Source organism: Salmo salar, chromosome ssa19, assembly GCF_905237065.1.
Source record: "Salmo salar chromosome ssa19, Ssal_v3.1, whole genome shotgun sequence".
Taxonomy (NCBI): Eukaryota; Metazoa; Chordata; class Actinopteri; order Salmoniformes; family Salmonidae; genus Salmo; species Salmo salar.
Window position 1 is genome coordinate 68,614,732 of NC_059460.1, and position 19,323 is coordinate 68,634,054.

At 43.3% G+C, this 19,323-nt stretch overlaps 1 protein-coding gene across 3 annotated transcripts in view; it reads left to right on the forward strand.

Moving 5' to 3' along the window:
- Positions 1-19,323, forward strand: part of LOC106579432 (cadherin-23) — a 706,260-nt gene that overhangs the window by 159,174 nt on the left and 527,763 nt on the right. For all 3 annotated transcript variants that reach the window (XM_014159337.2, XM_014159338.2, XM_014159342.2), the window contains exons 4-6: positions 15,447-15,589; positions 15,749-15,796; positions 16,453-16,545. In XM_014159337.2, the coding sequence (XP_014014812.2) occupies positions 15,447-15,589; positions 15,749-15,796; positions 16,453-16,545 (284 nt within the window). The remainder of the gene's footprint in view (positions 1-15,446; positions 15,590-15,748; positions 15,797-16,452; positions 16,546-19,323) is intronic.

A 19,323-nucleotide genomic window follows, 5' to 3' on the forward strand; every position in this document is an offset into this window, starting at 1 on the left:
AATCCAGGTAGAAGCAGGAATTCCCCAGGGCAGCTTTTGAGGCCCCTTGTTTTTTTCAATCTTTACTTTGAGTAAGGCCAGTGTGTCTATGTATGCTGATGACTCAACACTATACACGTCAGCTACTACAGCGACTGAAATGACTTCAACACTTAACAAAAAGCTGCAGTTAGTTTCGGAATGGGTAGCAAGGAATAAGTTAGTCCTAAATATTTCCAAAACTAAAAGCATTGTATTTGGGACAAATCATTCACTGAACCCTAAACCTCGTAACATCTCGTAATGAATAATGTGGAAATTGAGGAAGTTGAGGTGACTAAACTGCTTGGAGTAACCCTGGATTGTAAACTGTCATGGTAAAAACATACTGATACAACAGTAGCTAAGATGGGTAGAAGTCTGTCCATAATAAAGCGCTGCTCAGCCTTCTTAACAACACTATCAACAAGGCAGGTCCTACAGGCCCTGATTTTGTCACACATGGAGTACTGTTCAGTCGTGTGGTCAGGTGCCACAAAGAGGGACTCGGGGAAATTGCAGTTGGCTCAGAACAGGGCAGCACGGCTGGCCCTTAACCTCTTACATCTAGACATTCCGCTAGCGGAACACCTGCTCCAATATCCAATGATGGGTGTGGCGCGAAATACAAATTCCTCTAAAATCCGAAAACTTCAATTTTTCAAACATATGACTATTTTACAGCATTTTAAAGACAAGACTCTCGTTAATCTAACCACACTGTCCGATTTCAAAAAGGCTTTACAACGAAAGCAAAACATTAGATTATGTCAGCAGAGTACCCAGCCAGAAATAATCAGACACCCATTTTTCAAGCTAGCATATAATGTCACAAAAAACAAAACCACAGCTAAATGCAGCACTAACCTTTGATGATCTTCATCAGATGACAACCCTAGGACATTATGTTATACAATACATGCATGTTTTGTTCAATCAAGTTCATATTTATATCAAAACCCAGCTTTTTTACATTAGCATGTGACGTTCAGAACTAGCATACCCCTCGCAAACATCCGGTGAATTTACTAAATTACTCACGATAAACGTTCACAAAAAACATAATTATTTTAAGAATTATAGATACAGAACTCCTCTATGCACTCGATATGTCCGATTTTAAAATAGCTTTTGGTGAAAGCACATTTTGCAATATTCTCAGTAGATAGCCCAGCCATCACGGCTAGCCATTTAGACACCCGACCAAGTTTAGCCCTGATCAAACTCCGATTTACTATTACAAAAGTTTCATTACCTTTGTTGTCTTCGTCAGAATGCACTCCCAGGACTGCTACTTCAATAACAAATGTTGGTTTGGTCCAAAATAATCCATCGTTATATCCAAATTGCGGCGTTTTGTTCGTGCGTTCCAAGACACTATCCGAAATGGTAAATCAGGGTCGCGAGCATGGCGCAATTCGTGACAAAAGATTTCTAAATATTCCATTACCGTACTTTGAAGCATGTCAACCGCTGTTTAAAATCCATTTTTATGCCATTTTTCTCGTAAAAAAGCGATAATATTCCGACCGGGAATCTGCGTTTAGGTAAACAGAGGAAAGAAAACAAAGCATTCGGTCGACGCGGGCACGCGCCTGAGTCTCACAGTACTGTAACCAGCCACTACCCAAACGCGGTACTTTTTTTCAGCCAGAGCCTGCAAAGCCACGATTCAGCTTTTTGCCGCCTTCTGAGAGCCTATGGGAGCCGTAAGAAGTGTCACGTTATAGCAGAGATCCTCAGTCTTCAATAAACAGAGGCAAGAAGAACGACACCTTGTCAGACAGGCCACTTCCTGCATGAAATCTTCTCAGGTTTTTGCCTGCCATATGAGTTCTGTTATACTCACAGACACCATTCAAACAGTTTTAGAAACTTTAGGGTGTTTTCTATCCAAAGCCAATAATTATATGCATATTCTAGTTACTGGGCAGGAGTAGTAACCAGATTAAATCGGGTACGTTTTTTATCCAGCCGTGTCAATACTGCCCCCCTAGCCCTAACAGGTTAAACACAAGTGTTCTAATCACACCGGTTTGAGTGCATGCTGCAGGGACCATGGTAGAATGGCCACTGTAGAATGCAGTAGGCTAGTTGAGAACAAGTTCTCATTTACAACAGCGACCTGTCCAAGATAAAGCAAAGCAGTTTGACACATACAACAACACAGAGTTACACATGGAATAAACAAACATCCAGTCAATAATACAGTAGAAAAAAAGAGGTATAGATACAGTGTGTGCAAATGAGGTAAGATAAGGGAGGTAAGGCAATAAAACAGGCCATAGTGGCAAGGTAATTACGATATAGCAATTAAACACTAGAGTGGTATATGTGCAGAAGATTAATGTGCAAGTAGAGATACTGGGGTGCAAAGAAGCAAAATAAATAAATACAGTATGGGGATGAGGTATTTGGATGGGCTATTTACAGATCTGCTATGTACAGGTGCAATGATCTGTGAGCTGCTCTGACAGCTGGTGCTTGAAGTTAGTGAGGGAGATATGAGTCTCCAGCTTCAGCCATTTTTGCAGTTCGTTCCAGTCATTGGCAGCAGAGAACTGGAAGAAAAAGCAGCCAAAGGAGGAATTGGCTTTGGGGGTGACCTGTGAATATACCTGCTGGAGCACGTGTTGCGGGTGGGTGCTGCTATGGTGACCAGTGAAGTGAGATAAGGTGGGGCTTTATCTAGCAAAGACTTGTAGATGACCTGGAGCCAGTGGGTTTGGCGACGAGTATGAAAAGAGGGCCAGCCAACAAGAGCATACAGGTCGCAGTGGTGGATGGTATAAGGGGCTTTGGTGACAAAACAGATGGCACTGTGATAGACTGCATCCAATTTGTTGAGTAGAGTGTTGGAGGCTATTTTGGAAATGAAATCGCCGAAGTCAAGGATCGGTAGGATAGTCAGTTTTACGAGTGTATGTTTGGCAGCATGAGTGAAGGATGCTATAATGCGAAATAGGAAGCAAATTCTCATTTTAATTTTAGATTGGAGATGCTTAATGTGGGGCTGGAAGGGGAGTTTAAAGTCTAACCAGACACCTAGCTATTTGTAGTTGTCCACATATTCTAAGTCAGAACCGTCCAGAGTAGTGATGCTGGACGGGTGGGCGGGCAGGTGCGGGCAGCGATCGGTTGAAGAGCATGCATTTAGTTTTACTTGCATTTAAGAGCAGTTGGAGGCCACGGAAGGAGAGTTGTATGGCATTGAAGCTTGTCTGGAGGTTAGTTAGCACAGTGTCCAAAGAAGGGCCAGAAGTATAGAGAAGGGTGTCGTCTGCGTAGAGGTGGATCAGAGAATCACGAGAGCGACATCATTGATGTATACAGAGAAGAGAGTCGGCCCAATAATTGAACCCTGTGGCACCCCCATAGAGACTGCCAGAGATACGGACAACAGGCCCTCCGATTTGGCACACTGATCTCTATCAGAGAAGTAGTTGGTGAACCAGGCGAGGCAGTCATTTGAGAAACCAAGGCTGTTGAGTCTGCCGATAAGAATGTGTTGATTGACAGAGTCGAAATCCTTGGCCAGGTCGATGAATACGGCTGCACAGTATTGTCTCTAATCGATGGCAGTTATGATATCGTTTAGGACCTTGAGCGTGGCTGAGTTGCACCCATGACCAGCTCGGAAGCCAGATTGCATCGCGGAGATGGTACGGTGGGATTCAAAATGGTCAGTGATTTGTTTGTTAACTTGGCTTTCGAAGACCTTAGAAACGCAGGGTAGGATAGATATAAGTCTGTAACAGTTTGGGTCTAGAGTGTCTCCCCCTTTGAAGAGGGGGATGACCGCGGCAGCTTTCCAATCTTTGGGGATCTCAGACGATATGAAAGAGAGGTTGAACAGGCTAGTAATAGGGGTTGCAACAATTTCGGGAGATCATTTTAGAGAGGGTCCAGATTGTCTAGCCCGGCTTATTTGTAGAGGTCCAGATTTTGCAGCTCTTTCAGAACATCAGCTATCTGGATTTGGGTGATGGAGAAATGGGGGAGGCTTGGGCAAGTTGCTGTGGGGGGTGCAGGGCAGTTGACCGGAGTAGGGGTAGCCAGGTGGAAAGCATGGCCAGCCGTAGAAAAATGCTTATTGAAATTCTCAATTATCGTGTATTTATCGGTGGTGACATTGTTTCCTAGCCTCAGTGCAGTGGGCAGCTGGGAAGAGATGCTCTTATTCTCCATGAACTTTTTTGAGTTTGTGCTACAGAATGCACATTTCTGTTTGAAAAAGCTAGCCTTAGCTTTCCTAACTTCCTCTGTATATTGGTTCCTAACTTCCCTGAAAAGTTGCATATCACGGGGGCTATTTGATGCTAATGCAGTACACCACAGGATGTTTTTGTGCTGGTCAAGGGCAGTCAGGTCTGGAGTGAACCAAGGGCTATATCTGTTCCTGGTTCTACATTTTTTGAACGGGGCATACTTATTTAAGATGGTGAGGAAGGCACTTTTAAAGAATAACCAGGCATCCTCTACTGACGGGATGAGGTCAATATCCTTCCAGGATACCGGGCCGGTCAATTTGAAAGGCCTGCTCGCTGAAGTGTTTTAGGGAGCGTTTCACAGTGATGAGGGGTGGTCGTTTGACCGCAGACCCATTACGGATGCAGGCAATGAGGCAGTGATCGCTGAGATCTTGGTTGAAGACAGCAGAGGTGTTTTTGGAGGGCAAGTTGGTTAGGATGATATCTATGAGGGTGCCCGTGTTTCCGGATTTGGGGTTGTACCTGGTAGGTTCATTGATAATTTGTGTGAGATTGAGGGCATCAAGCTTAAATTGTAGGATGGCCGGGGTGTTAAGCATGTCCCAGTTTAGGTCACCTAGCAGCACTAGCTCTTTAGATAGATGGGGGGCAATCAATTCACATGTGGTGTCCAGGGCACAGCTGGGGTCAGAGGGTGGTCTATAGCAAGTGGCAACGGTGAGAGACTTGCTTCTGGAAAGGTGGATTTTTAGAAGTAGAAGCTCGAATTGTTTGGGCACAGACCTGGATAGTATGACAGAACTCTGCAGGCTATCTCTGCAGTAGATTGCCACTCCGACCCCTTTGGCAGTTCTATCTTGTTGGAAAATGTTATAGATAGGGATGGAAGTTTCAGGGTTTTGGTGGTCTTCCTAAGCCAGGATTCAGACATGGCTAGGACATCCGGGTTGGCAGAGTGTGCTGAGGCAGTGAATAAAACAAACTTGGGGAGGAGGCTTCTGATGTTAACATGCATGAAACCAATTATTTTACGGTTACAGAAGTCAACAAATGAGAGCGCCTGGGGAATGGGAGTGGAGCTAGGCACTGCTGGGCCTGGATCAACCTGGATTAACCCCTACATTACCAGGGGAACAGAGGAGGAGTAGGATAAGGGTACGGCTAAAGGCTTTAACAACTGGTCGTCTAGTACGTTCAGAACAGAGAGTAAAAGGATCAGGTTTCTGGGCGCGATAGAATAGATTCAAGGCATAATGTACAGACAAAGGTATGGTAGGATGAGAATACAGTGGAGGTAATGTGTGGGAGGTGGAACTGAAAGGTTAGCTAAGGCATATTGAGCAGGGCTAGAGGCTCTACAGTGAAATAAGACAATCACTAAACAGAACAGCAATGGACAAGTCATATTGACATTAGGGAGAGGCATGCGTCGCCGAGTGATCATAGGGGTCCAGTGAGTAGTTAAGCTGGCTGGAGACACAGCGATTCAGACAGCTAGCAGGCCGGGAGTAGCAAGCTAGCAGAAGGGCCTTAGAGGTACGTCGCAACGGAAGAAGTCTGTTGTAGCCTCCTCATGCGGAGCCTCGCCGTGATGGATTAGTAGGGTTCCGTGTACTTAAGTGCCCAGTCCACTTGGCAAAATAGGTATAGTGGCCCAAGAAAATTCAGCTAACAGTCCGATATGCTCTAGACAGCTAGCGGACCGCGGCTAGCAGGCTAGCAGATGGGCATTCAGGGGACGTCGCGACGGAGGGGCCTGTTGCAAAAAGAACCTTCAGGCAGATTACGTCGGTAGTCCAGTCGTGATGGATTACCAGGGCTTTGTGTAGTGAAAGGGGTCCAGGCCAATTGGCAAAATAGGTATTGTAGCCCAATGAGTAGCTAGCATGGGCTAGCTCCAGGCTAATTGGTGCTTGCTTCGGGACAGAGACATTAGCCAGGAGTAGCAACTCGGATTGCAGTTAACTAGCTGCGATGATCCAGGTGAAAAGGTTCAGAGCTTGCGGTAGGAATCCGGGGATATGGAGAGAAAATAAGTCCCGTATGCTCTGGTTTGAATCGCGTTGTGCAAACTGGCGAGAGATTTCCGAGCTAGAGGTTAACTGATGACTGCTAGCAGTGGTTAGCTGACTACTAGCTCGTAGCTGGCTAGCTTCTGTTAGGGGATTCTAGTTAGAAAGTAAAAAAAAATAGCAGATCCATGCCACATTGGGTGAGGCGGGTTGCAGGAGAGTATATTGAAGTTGAGGTTTAGGAAAAATATAAAAAAGATATGCGAAGAAAAAGCTAAAAGATGTATTCACGGGCCACGGGACAAGATGAGGACAAAGACGTCTGACTGCTACACCACCGTGGATGTTAATATTATATTAGATAATACAGTGTCTTCTGAAAGTATTCAGACGCGGTGACTTTTCCACATTTTGTTACGTCACAGCCTTATACTAAAATTGATTAAAATCCTCAGCAATCTACACACAATGCCCCATTTCAACAAAGCGAACACAGGTTTGTAGAAGTTTTTACAAATGTATTAAAAATAAAAAGCAAAAATACCTTATTTACATAGGTATTCAGGCCCTTTGCTATGAGAATTGAAATTGAGCTCAGGTGCATCCTGTTTCATGGATCATCCTTGAGTTTCTACAACTTGACTGGAGTCCACTTGGGGTAAATCCAATTGATTGGACATGATTTGGAAAGTCACAAACCTGTCTATATAAGGTCGCACAGTTGACAGTGCAAAAACCAAGCCATGAGGTCGAAAGAATTGTCCATAGAAATCCAAGACAGAATTGTGTGGAGGCACAGATCTGGGGAAGGGTACCAAAAAATATCTGCAGCATTGAAGGCCCCCCAGAACACAGTGGCTTCCATCATTCTTAAATGGAAGAAGTTTGGAAGTCTTGGAACCACCAAGACTCTTCCTAAAGCTGGCCGCTCGGCCAAACTGAGAAATCGGGGGAGAATGACCTTGGTCAGGGAGGTAACCAAGAACCCGATGGTCACTCTAACAGAGCTCTGGAGTTCCTCTGTGGAGATGGGAGAACATTCCAGAAGGACAACCATCTCTGCGTCACTCCACCAATCAGGCCTTTATGGTAGAGTGGCCAGATGGAAGTCACTCCTCAGTAAAAGGAACATGACAGCCCGCTTGGAGTTTGCCAAAAGGATCCTAAAGACTCAGAAAATGAGATACCAGATTGTCTGGTCTGATGAAACCAAGATTGAACTCTTTGGCCTCAATGCTAAGCTTGAAGTCGGGAGGAAACTTGGCACCATCACTACAGTGAAGCATGGTTGTGGCAGTATCATGCTGTGGGGATGTTTTTCAGTGGCAGGGACTGTGAGACTAGTCAGGTTTGAGGGATAGCTGAACGGAGCAAAGTACAGAGAGATCCTTGATGAAAACCTGCTCCAGAGCACTCAGGAACTGGGGCGAAGGTTCACCTTCCAACAGGACAACAACCCTAAGCCTACAGCCAAGAAAACTAAGAAGTGGCTTCGGGACAAGTCTCTAAATGTCCTTGAGTGGCCCAGCCAGAGCCCAGACTTAAACCCGATCGAATATCTCTGGAGAGACCTGGAAATAGCTGTGCAGCAACGCTCCCCATCCAACCTGACAGAGCTTGAGAAGAATGAGAGAAACTCTCCAAATACAGGTGGGCCTAGCTGGTAGCATCATACCAAAAAGACTCAAGGCTGTAATCGCTTCAGCAAAGTTATGAGTAAAGGGTCTGAATACCTATGTAAATATGATTTCCATTTTTAATTTTTAATAAATTAGTAATAATTTGAAAAAATCTGTTTTTGCTTTTTCGTTATGGGGTATTGTGCTAAGATCGATGAGGGGGGGAAAAAACCATTTAATACATTTTAGAATAAGGCTGTAACCTAACAAAATGTAGAAAAAGTCAAGGGATCTGAATACTTTTCAAAAGCACTGTATATACAATTATTTAACACATTTTTATTTGTATTGTACAATCTTAATATGATGAACTGGAATTACATTTGCTCTCAGGGGTGGCAAAAAATAACTGTCTGAAAGCCACGCCTGTAATGATTATCTTTAGGAGAAGTAGAGGAGTCAGGCGCAGGACACAGGGATCAATGTAAACAAACGTGTTTACTTGAAAAATCAATAAATCTTCTCCTAGCAAAATACATATCTCGGAGAAACACCTCCGACCACACAAAACAGGAAACAATCACCGACAAGACAAACAGGAAATGCAGAGGTTTAAATAATGAACATAATTAGGGAAAATCAAAAACAGGTGTACACAATAAAGACAAAACCAAACAAACAGTGAAACATCGATCGGTGGCAACTAGTAAGCCGGTGACGTCGACCGCCGAACGCCGCCCGAACAAGGAGAGGGGCCGACTTCAGCGGGAGTCATGACAACGCCTCCAATCTTCTGATAGGGTGCTACCGCACAATATATTGTTAAAAATCGAAGCCCTTCCTTTACATAGGCAGCCCAGTATCAGCATATAAGCATCAATCTATAAAGCATTTACAAAGAAAAGATATGCATCATGTAAATGTTTTGAACCCCAAAAGGTTCTTCAAGCCTCCTGAGAGTGTAGTTGCTAGAACTGTGCAGGAAAGGACAATGAGAAAATAAAATATCAGAGCCAGCTCAGTTTGGCTTGAGTTTGCTCTATAGTGTGAATTAGGCATTCTCTCTCTATGACTCAATCATGTCTTCTCTAACCCTCTGTTTCTGCCCTGGTTTGGCCTCTCCATACACAGTGTCAGATTGTTGCAGAGGGCAGAAAGATAGAAAAGTGAAAGAGCGAGAAACGGATGATTCCCCCAGTCCATCGCTCTTGTCAGAGTAGCAGGACTGGGGAGTGGAGGAGAGAGGGAGAAGGTGAACTGTTAACATGCACTGTATAATTCATAACGGTAATACTGTCACACACAAGAATGCGCAAACACACACACATGCATGCTAAAAGTGTGCATACACACACACACACATACACACAACCAGCGGTAACACTTTACTTGACACCCAGCGTCAGAACACGTTATGACACGGTTATAACCATGTCATAATATGCCATAACAGCTGACATAACCTGTCATATGGTCATAACGTTGTCATGACACATATTTAAACCTGTTGTGACAAATATTGCATTATTTTATGGCTGGTTATGAAACCTACAAAATAGTGTCAAAACCTATCACACAAGCAAACCATTCCATTACACCATAGCCTACTTGTGAACAGTATGTTTATTTACATTTTCTGAAATGTACCATATTAAATTGTCATTGTAATTGCACACACATTGATGTGAGACATGCACCTACCCCAATGCTCTGTTTCTGATGACTGGGATGAATGCAGATTTCAGGAGCAGGACAAGACACCCTCTTTTTGATTGATCACTGACTTAAAGGCATGTAAACTCAGCAAAAAAAAGAAACGTCCTCTCACTGTCAACTGCGTTTATTTTCAGCAAACTTAACATGTGTATGAACATAACAAGATTCAACAGCTGAGACATAAACTGAACAAGTTCCACAACATGTGACTAACAGAAATGGAATAATGTGTCCCTGAACAAAGGGGGGGTCAAAATCAAAAGTAACAGTCAGTAGTGCACCAGCTGCATTAAGTACTGTAGTGCATCTCATGGACTGCACCAGATTTGCCAGTTCTTGCTGTGAGATGTTACCCCACTCTTCCACCAAGGCACCTGCAAGTTCCTGGACATTTCTGGGGGGGAATGGCCCTAGCCCTCACCCTCCGTCCCAGACGTGCTCAATTGGATTGAGATCCGGGCTCTTCGCTGGCCATGGCAGAACATTGACATTCCTGTCTTGCAGGAAATCATGCACAGAACGAGCATGGCTGGTGGCATTGTCATGCTGAGCCTGCAGGAAGGTGACCACATGATGGAGGAGGATGTCTTCTCTGTAACGCACACGCACAGCGTTATTGAGATTGCCTGCAATGACAACAAGCTCAGTCCGATGATGCTGTGACACCTGCACGGACCATCCACCTGCAAATTGATCCCGCTCCAGAGTACAGGCCTCGGTGTAACACTTATTCCTTCAACAATAAACCGCAACTCCAGCGACAGTGGGTTTGTGCCTTACAACAGGCCTATGTACCAATCCTGTGCAGGTGTTGTTAGTGTCCTAGGTTTTCATAACTGTGAACTTAATTGTCTGTAAGCTGTTAGTGTCTTAAATTAACGACCGTTCCACAGGTGCATGTTCATTAATTGTTTATGGTTTATTGAACAAGCATGGGAAACAGTGTTTAAACCCTTTACAAGGAAGATCTATGGAGTTATTTTGATTTTTACGAATTATCTTTGAAAGAAAAAGGGACATTTCTTTTTTTGTTGAGTTTACATGATAGGCCTATCTAGCTTATATGATTATGATGGTCATAATGCTTCTTGACAGTGTCATAAAGTGTATTTTCTTAGTCTAAGTAGACTGACACAGGATGGTCATAAAGCTTTGACAGTGCCATAAAGTGTATTTTCTACACATTTTTAAAAATATGATAAATAATGCATTACAGCAACAACAAAGGACTTAAGAATGAAACTTTTAAATGAAAGGAAACTTCTTGGCAGAGAAGGAAAACATTTGAATAAATGTGGGTTTTGACACTTATGTAGGTGTCATAACCAGCCATAAAATCTCACAATATATGTCACAACAGCAGCAAATATATGGGTAATGACAGTGTTATGACCATGTTATGAAAATATTATGACCGTGTCATAACGTGTTTATGAAACTGGGTTTCAAGTAAAGTGTTATGCAAACACACACACACACACACACACACACACACACACACACACACACACACACACACACACACACACACACACACACACACCACTCAAGAGTGCATGTCAACACACACATGTACAGCCCTGTGCAGTCATACTTGCACATAATTCTCAAATCAATGCATACATCCTTTAGCCTAGACGAGCACACGAGACCTCCCACTCATACAAAAATGTCACTTCTACTCGCAGCAAAAAGCCATCTACACTTAATGTTCTACACTCAATCACACTCTCTTTCCCTATGTAGGAGTTGGGGATAGGCGTTCCGTCAACGGGACAGTTGTAAATCATGTAGCGCCGTGTGTCATGATCGCAGATTTTAGAGAAACAACAAATGTCGGTACATATACAGTTGAAGTCGGAAGTTGTAGGTTGGAGTCATTCAAACTCGTTTTTCAACCACTCCATAAATTTCTTGTTAACAAACTATAGTTTTGGCAAGTCGGTTAGGACATCTACTTTGTGCATGACGCAAGTAATTTTTCCAACGATTGTTTACGGACAGATTATTTCACTTATAATTCACTGGATCACAATTCCAATGGGTCAGACGTTTACATACACAAAATTTACTGTGCCTTTAAACAGCTTGGAAAATTCCAGAAAATGATGTCGGGGCTTTAGAAGCTTCTGATAGGCTAATTGACATAATTTTTGTCAATTGGAGGTGTACCTGTGGATGTATTTGAAGGCCAATCTTCAAACTCAGTGCCTCTTAGCTTGACATCATGGGAAAATCAAAAGAAATCAGTCAAGACCTCAGAAATAAAATTGTAGACCACCACAAGTCTCGTTCATCCTTAGGAGCAATTTCCAAACGCCTGAAGGTACCACGTTCATCTGTACAAACATTAGTACGCAAGAATAAACAACATGGGACCACACAGCTGCCATACCACTCAGGAAGGAGACGCATTCTGTCTCCTAGAGATGAATGTACATTGGTGCGAAAAGTGCAAATCAATCCTAGAACAACAGCAAAGGACCTTGTGAAGATGCTGGAGGAAACAGGTACAAAAGTATCTATATCCACAGTAAAACTAGTCCTATATCAACATAACCTGACTCAGCAAGGAAGAAGCCACTGCTCCAAAACCTCCATAAAAAAGCCAGACTACGGTTTACAACTGTACATGGGGACAAAGATCGTACTTTTTGGAGAAATGTCATCTAGTCTGATGAAGAAATATACCTGTATGGCCATAATGACCATCGTTATGATTGGAGGAAAAAGGGGGAAGCTTGCAAGCCGAAGAACACCATCCCAACAGTGAAGCACGGGGGTGGCAGTAACATGTTGTGGGGGTACTTTGCTGCAGGAGGGACTGGTGCACTTCAGAAAATAGATGGCATCACAAGGAGGGAAAATTATGTGAATATATTGAAGAAACATCTCAAGACATCAGTCAGGAAGTTAAAGCTTGGTCGAAAATCGGTCTTCCAAATGGACAATGACCCCATGCGTACTTCTAAAGTTGTGGCAAAATGGCTTAACGACAACAGAGTCAGGGTATTGGAGAGGCCATCACAAAGCCCTGACCTCAATCCTTTAGAAAATTTGTGGGCAGAACTGAAAAAGCATGTGCGAGCAAGGAAGCCTAGAAACCTGACTCAGTTGTAACAGCTCTGTCAGGAGGAATGGTCCAAAATTCACCCAACTTATTGTGGGAAGCTTGTGGAGGGCTAGCCGAAACGTTTGACCCAAGTTAAACAATATAAAGGCAATGCTACCAAATAATAAGTGAGTGTATGTAAACTTATGACCCACTGGGAATGTGATGAAATAAATAAAAGCTGAAATAAATCATTCCCTCTTCGATTATTCTGACATTTCACATTCTTAAAATAAAGTGGTGATCCTAACTGACCTAAGACAGGGCATTTTAACTATGATTAAATGTCAGGAATTGTGAAAAACTGAGTTTAAATGTATTTGGCTAAGGTGAATGTACACTTCCGACTTCAACTATAAGTTTCGTATATCGGCTGAAATCTTAAATTGTTGTTAATATAACTGCACTGTCCAATTTACAGTAGCTATTACTGTGAAAAAATGCCATGCTATTGTTTGAGGAGAGCTCAAAACAACATAACACTTTTTTCACCGCAACAGGTTTGATAAATTCAACTCTGAAGGTGAAATGTGTACTTACATTCTGAAATCTTGCTCTGATTTATCATCCCAAGGGTCCCAGAGATAACATGACATAACAAGTGTCGTTTTGTTAGATAAAATCATTTTTCATATCCGAAAAAGGTCCATATAGCATGCACGATCGATTTTATATTTCCACTCGTTCAATTTGCAAAGAAAGGAATCTATTTTTCAACCAGTCAAATTACATTCATATGTATTCCTCAGAGATCCTAGAACGTAACCAGACTTCACTATATCATTAGGAGTGTAGTATATCCTATAGGACACCAAATTTGGTCAGAGAGTGACGCCTTCATGGCGCGCCGATGACACGGGCGGTCTTCACTTGATTGACTGTAACTTTGTCAAACAAGCACCAATCAGGGTCAAACAAAGCTAGCTAGATTGCCAATGAGCTGGGCTTTAAGGGAGTAAACCATGTATCTGTCAAACAATTGTGCTGCTAACCTTGTGCGACAGCAAGCTTTTTCCTTTTGGACAAAATCGAAAGAATATGGAGAGTTATGAAGTTATGAAAAATGGGTGTTTTGCAAATGTTGAACTTACAATATGGCTACTAATCCTGGAAAAGCTAAATCAAAGTCCAAGTATACATATTTGACGATATTCTTGCAGAAAAATGTCATGTAAATGTACATTTGGGCAAGTCGTGAAGGACACCTGGGTGACTTCACACTAATGTCATGTAGCTTGGTAATACCTTAAGTTATCAGTCTGAAACTTTGCACATACACTGCTGCCCTCTTGTGGGCACCATCAGAATTACAACAAGAGTGATGGCTAGATTTGGGACCTTTCTGTTGCATTTCAAAGATGGTGGTAGAAAAAAATACAAAAAAAAGGTTGTTTTTATTCTTTGTATTGTGTTCTACCAGATCTATTTTGTTATATTCTCCTACATTCAATTCACATTTCCACAAACTTCAAAGTGTTTCCTTTCAAATGGTACCAATAATATGCATATCCTTGCTTCAGGGCCTGAGCTGCAGGCAGTTAGATTTGTGTATGTCATTTTAGGTGAACATTTTAAAAAATATACAAGCCACAGTAATCTTCCACATTACTGTGGCTTGTATAGACATGATCCTGGAATGAAAGTACCATTTGTTACACTCATATCTGTATCCCAAATGACACCCTGTTCCCTATGTAGTGCACTACTTTTGACCAGAGTCCTGGTCAAAAGTTGTGCACTATATAATGAATAGGGTGCCATTTGGGACTAGGGTGCCATTTGAGCCATGTATTTCCACGTGCAGTGGACATTTCCTTTTCAATGGAGGAGAGCGAGAGAGCTGGAGAGGGAGAGTGCGCGGGATAGGGTGACTTACGCAGTTATTATTGATGAGTGTGAGATAAAGTGCTTAATTTGCACGGTCTTCAACCAAATTCATATTGAAAGCAGCATAATTTGCATAAATCTCATTAGATGCAATGAGAAGGGTTCATAAATTGTAATATTAATTAGTAATTTTTGCCTCCCTTTCATGGTGAAAATGGGTTATATTAATAAAAAGAGAGGGGTTTGTGATTGTGGAGCCTAATTGGTCTTTGTGTTATCAGCCGGGGCCTGGAAGTGACAGGCTTGATTTAGTTTGGCTTCAACTCTACAGTAGTATCTAATGGAGAGAGAGGGAGGGAGGGAGGGAGGGGATGGAGAGGATACTAAATGTTAGTGTGCCTGTGCTTGTGTGTGCTTGCCTACGTGTGTGTTTGCCTGCCTGTGTGTGCATGTGTGTTAGTGTGTGTGCGTGTGGATGTGTGTGTGAATGTGTGTGTGCCATGCTGGTAAATACACTACACAGCAACACTTTAACCTCTTAATGGCCCTTCATGTTCTCTGTGTGGGTGACTTGTCACTCTACCAGAACCTATCCCCTCCTCAGTGGCTCCTTATCTTCCCTTCACTTTAAATCTACCATAAAGAACCTCTAGCCCCCATCCTCCATTTTCTCGAATTATGGCATAGCAACGAGTGATACAGCTGGCTGCCTTTTTTGTTTCTTGATATATCAACGTTGCATCCGAAATTGAACCCTATTCCCTATTTAGTGCTGCCAGCCAAAAAAGTAGTGCACTAAATGGAGATTAGAGAGCCAATTGGGGAATAGGGTGCCATTTCACCCAAAGCAATGCACTAAATAGAGAATAGGGTGCCATTTTGGACACAACCAATGTTTCCTGGGATTGACCTATTACCCCTGTCTTCTCAGGCACGTCAGTGACCCAGCTGCAGGCGGTGGACCCAGACCAGGAGCCCCTCATTTTCGGGGTAGTGGGAGAGGAGGCCATGAGGTACTTTGCAGTGGAGAGAGACACTGGAGTAGTGTGGCTACGACAGCCCCTGGACCGCGAGGTTAGAAGACACAGGCACACACACACACACACAAAACCACCCACACGTGCATGCACACACCCACACAAACACACACACCCTGTCTCCATTCCCTCCCCGCACTCCCTCCCTCCTTCCCATATGAATGCTTTTGCTGACATCTCTCTCCATCTCTTCCAGACCAAGTCGGAGATGCAGGTGGAGTTCTTTGTGAGTGACAGCCAAGGGGTAAGAGCCAAAGAGACAACACTGTTACACATCCTAGATGTCAAGCAGCTCACACACTGTAGATACAACTCTACCTGACCAACTATTATTCACTCTGACACCTGTCTCACACGCAACGTTCAAATGCTAAAATACACCGACATTTCAACCTACACAACCCTATGGGTAATGGTTAAGACACTAAATTCATACACTTATTCTATGCATAGAGTGTGTATAATATTTGTATGTGTCAGGGAGTTAATTGATTGTGTGTTACTCACTCTGACACCTGTCTAACATGTACTGTTCGGATTTTTTACTTTACCTTCATTTAATTAGGCAAGTCAGTTAAGAACAAATTCTTATTTTCAATGACAGCCTAGGAACAGTGGGTTAACTGCCTTGTTCAGGGGTAAAAGGACAGATGTTTACCTTGTCAGCTCAGGGATTTGATCTTGCAACCTCTCGGTTACTAGTCCAACACTCTAACCACTTAGGCTACCTGCCACACCTCTCCCTGATGCACTAAAACACAATGACATTTCAACCTACACATTCCTATGGGTTAAGACACCACCCTCATTCTATACATAGAGTAAGTGTATTGTGTGTCTGTGTTTCTCTCTGTCTGTGTGTTTCTGTATTAAACATTAGGACCTCTTGTGCTTTCGCAGGTGGTCAAAGACACAGTGAATATTCAGATAGGAGATGTGAATGACAACTCCCCTACTTTCCATGGCCAGCCGTACACAGTACACATTGCAGAGGTAGGCTACAGTCATGTATATGGAATGTGTAATAGCTACTGTGTATAACTTGTCCCACTGTCCTTGTGGGGAACACTATCATTGTCCTCTGGAGTCACTGTGGGATGAAGTCTCCCCTTGGTACAGATCTAGGATCAGTTTCCCTCTTACAATCCTAACCTTAACCATTGCTGCGGGACATGCAAAACTGACCCAAGAAGTCTTGTGTTATGTGTGTGTGTGTGACAATTCTTTACTGATTTATGAAAGAAAAAAACATAATTTCTCTTGCTCGATATAATACACAGACAGTGAGAATCTTTGAGTCAATGTCTCCTCATAATTGCTTGACTTATCAGACATGCAACTTTACAACAAGTTGGCCCTGCAAATGGCTGTAGACCTGCATGATAACCAACCACTGGTTTGGAAGTCCTCTTCTTCTCATATTTGGAGAAAGTCATCGAAATTGCTATCCAAATATAAAATAAACTCTCCCTCTGCAGTGGTCCTCAATCTCTCCCACTACAGCTTTTCTTTCTCTCTCTCTCTCAGGCTACTACCTCCACTAAGTCTCTCCCTCCTATTTCAGTCTCTCTCTCCCACCTCTCATTCTCTCCCTCCCTCCCTCTCCCTCTTTTAGTCTCTATTTATCTCCCTCTTACAGTCTCCCTCACTCTCTGGTCAGAAGGAGGAGAGGAAGGGGGGCAGTCTCACCCCCCTTCTCTCTCTCTCTCTTTATCCCCCTCTCTCTCTCCCTCCCTCCCTCCTCCCTTCTTTTTGCCCTCTTCCCCATCTGATTGTTGATATGTAGTAATTGCCAGAGTAGAGTAGAATGTTGGAGTCTGGAACTTCAAACAGAGGCTGAAATCTATCTCAGCCACGCACACACATATATCGTGTTGTGTTTATATTGAGTGCATAGCCTATCCCCAGTCTTCTCCAAATCTTCAAAGCCACTGGGATTTTTCCTCTTCAATCCATAAAGTCAAGCAAATCAATTCAGAGAAAGAGGGGGCTGTTTAGCCTGCCCCTCTTTACCTCCTCCTATGAGTGGAGTGAAGAGTTGTTTTAGGTTTCTCTGTTTTTTCAGGATTGTCTGAGGGTTCTATCAGGGTTTTCTCTGCATTATTTGGGGTTATCTCAGGGTTCTAGTTACAAAGAGCTGCTAAGGTTATATTTTTTATTTTAACCTTTATTTAATTAGGCAAATCAGTTAAGAACAATTACTTATTTACAATGACGGCCTACCCCGGACAACACTGGGCCAATTGTGTGCCACCCTATGGGACTCCCAATCACAGCCAGATGTGATACAGCCTGGATATGAACCAGGGATTGTAGTGACACCTCTTGCGCTGAGATACAGTGCCTTAGACCACAGCGCCACTCGGGAGCCCACAAATTGCTGCAATTATACCTTTGAATAGATAGAGGCCTTTAGGGCAGGCAAGGCAGGTTGTCCTTGCTGTAGGTACAGCATAACAACATTTTGATTAGACTGTTCCGGTCTTGGATGCTGATTGCCTAAAATCGTGTTCCAAGCCATTATTTATTTCATGATAAACCATGGCAAATGCCTGTTTACTGAAGTGTCACTATGCATCCATAGGAGTGTTTCCACTGTTCTTTTCACATTTCTACTGTCCCAGCCAGGCAATTCATGAACTTCATCAAATAATTTTAACATTATCTCAGGCCATGTTTGTGTATGATACATGTTCTCCGGGCACCAACTGTAGCTCACAGAATACTCAGTGCTAAGCCATGGGGGAGCCGAGGACGAGATGATGCAGTGAGGGTGTTGTGACTTCTTTCCCTGTTCTATCTTGTTTCCTCCATCCCTCCCTCCCTCCCTCTCATCCTCTTCCTCCTCCAACAACTTTCTGTCCTCCGCATTTTTATGGCCTCATTACCTCTGCGACTTCCGGTGACCTCCGTCGGGCAAAGCAAATACGCTGCGACATCACTCCATCAACCTGTCACTCACCCTACGTGCCACAGTAGCCGGCCAATCACAGATTATGACTTCCATCAGCAACTCTGAGACGATAAGCTAGTTCCTGAAGTTGACTGCAGAGAAAAACAGACAGGCAGAGAAGGAGGGGGATGGACAGAGACGGAACTAGTTTGACGGAGAGGAAAAATAACAGAAAGGAGTGGAAAGAGATGGGAGTGAGAAAGTAGAGAGATGTGGTATGTAGAGAGATACAGAGACAAGGACATGGAGGAAAAAAGTAACAATGGAAGGAATGGGAAAGAGCTGGTGTAATTGAGGAGTTGTAAAGGAGGAGTGTGTGCGCACGTGCGCTGGCATGCGTGCTGTAATTGTGGGTTTAATTTGTGGTGCTATAAAGAGGGTGAAGGGGAGCAGGTGGGCTGCTAGCATTCCCTGTGTCAGCGCTAATGAGCTGGACAGATTTACAGCAACCAGCCATAGCACAGTGTGTGGAGACCGAGATAACTGTACGTCGCGCTGGATAAGAGTGTCTGCTAAATGACTAAAATGTAAAATGTAAATGAGATAATGAATGTGTCTCAAATTGCACCCTATTCCCTATTTAGTACACTACTTTTGATTAGGGCCCATCAAATCATCCCATAGGGCTCTGGTCAAAAGTAGTGCACTATATAGGACATAAGGTGCCGTTTGGGACACATTCAGAGACTATTACCCAAACACAATGTTCGACTAAAACAACAGATGGGCCTCAGCCAAATTCCCCATTTAATGTAATGGTGGTAATAGTGCAGGGGTGCTGCATACTGTGTTTTTTTGTTTTTCACATTTTAGAGTAA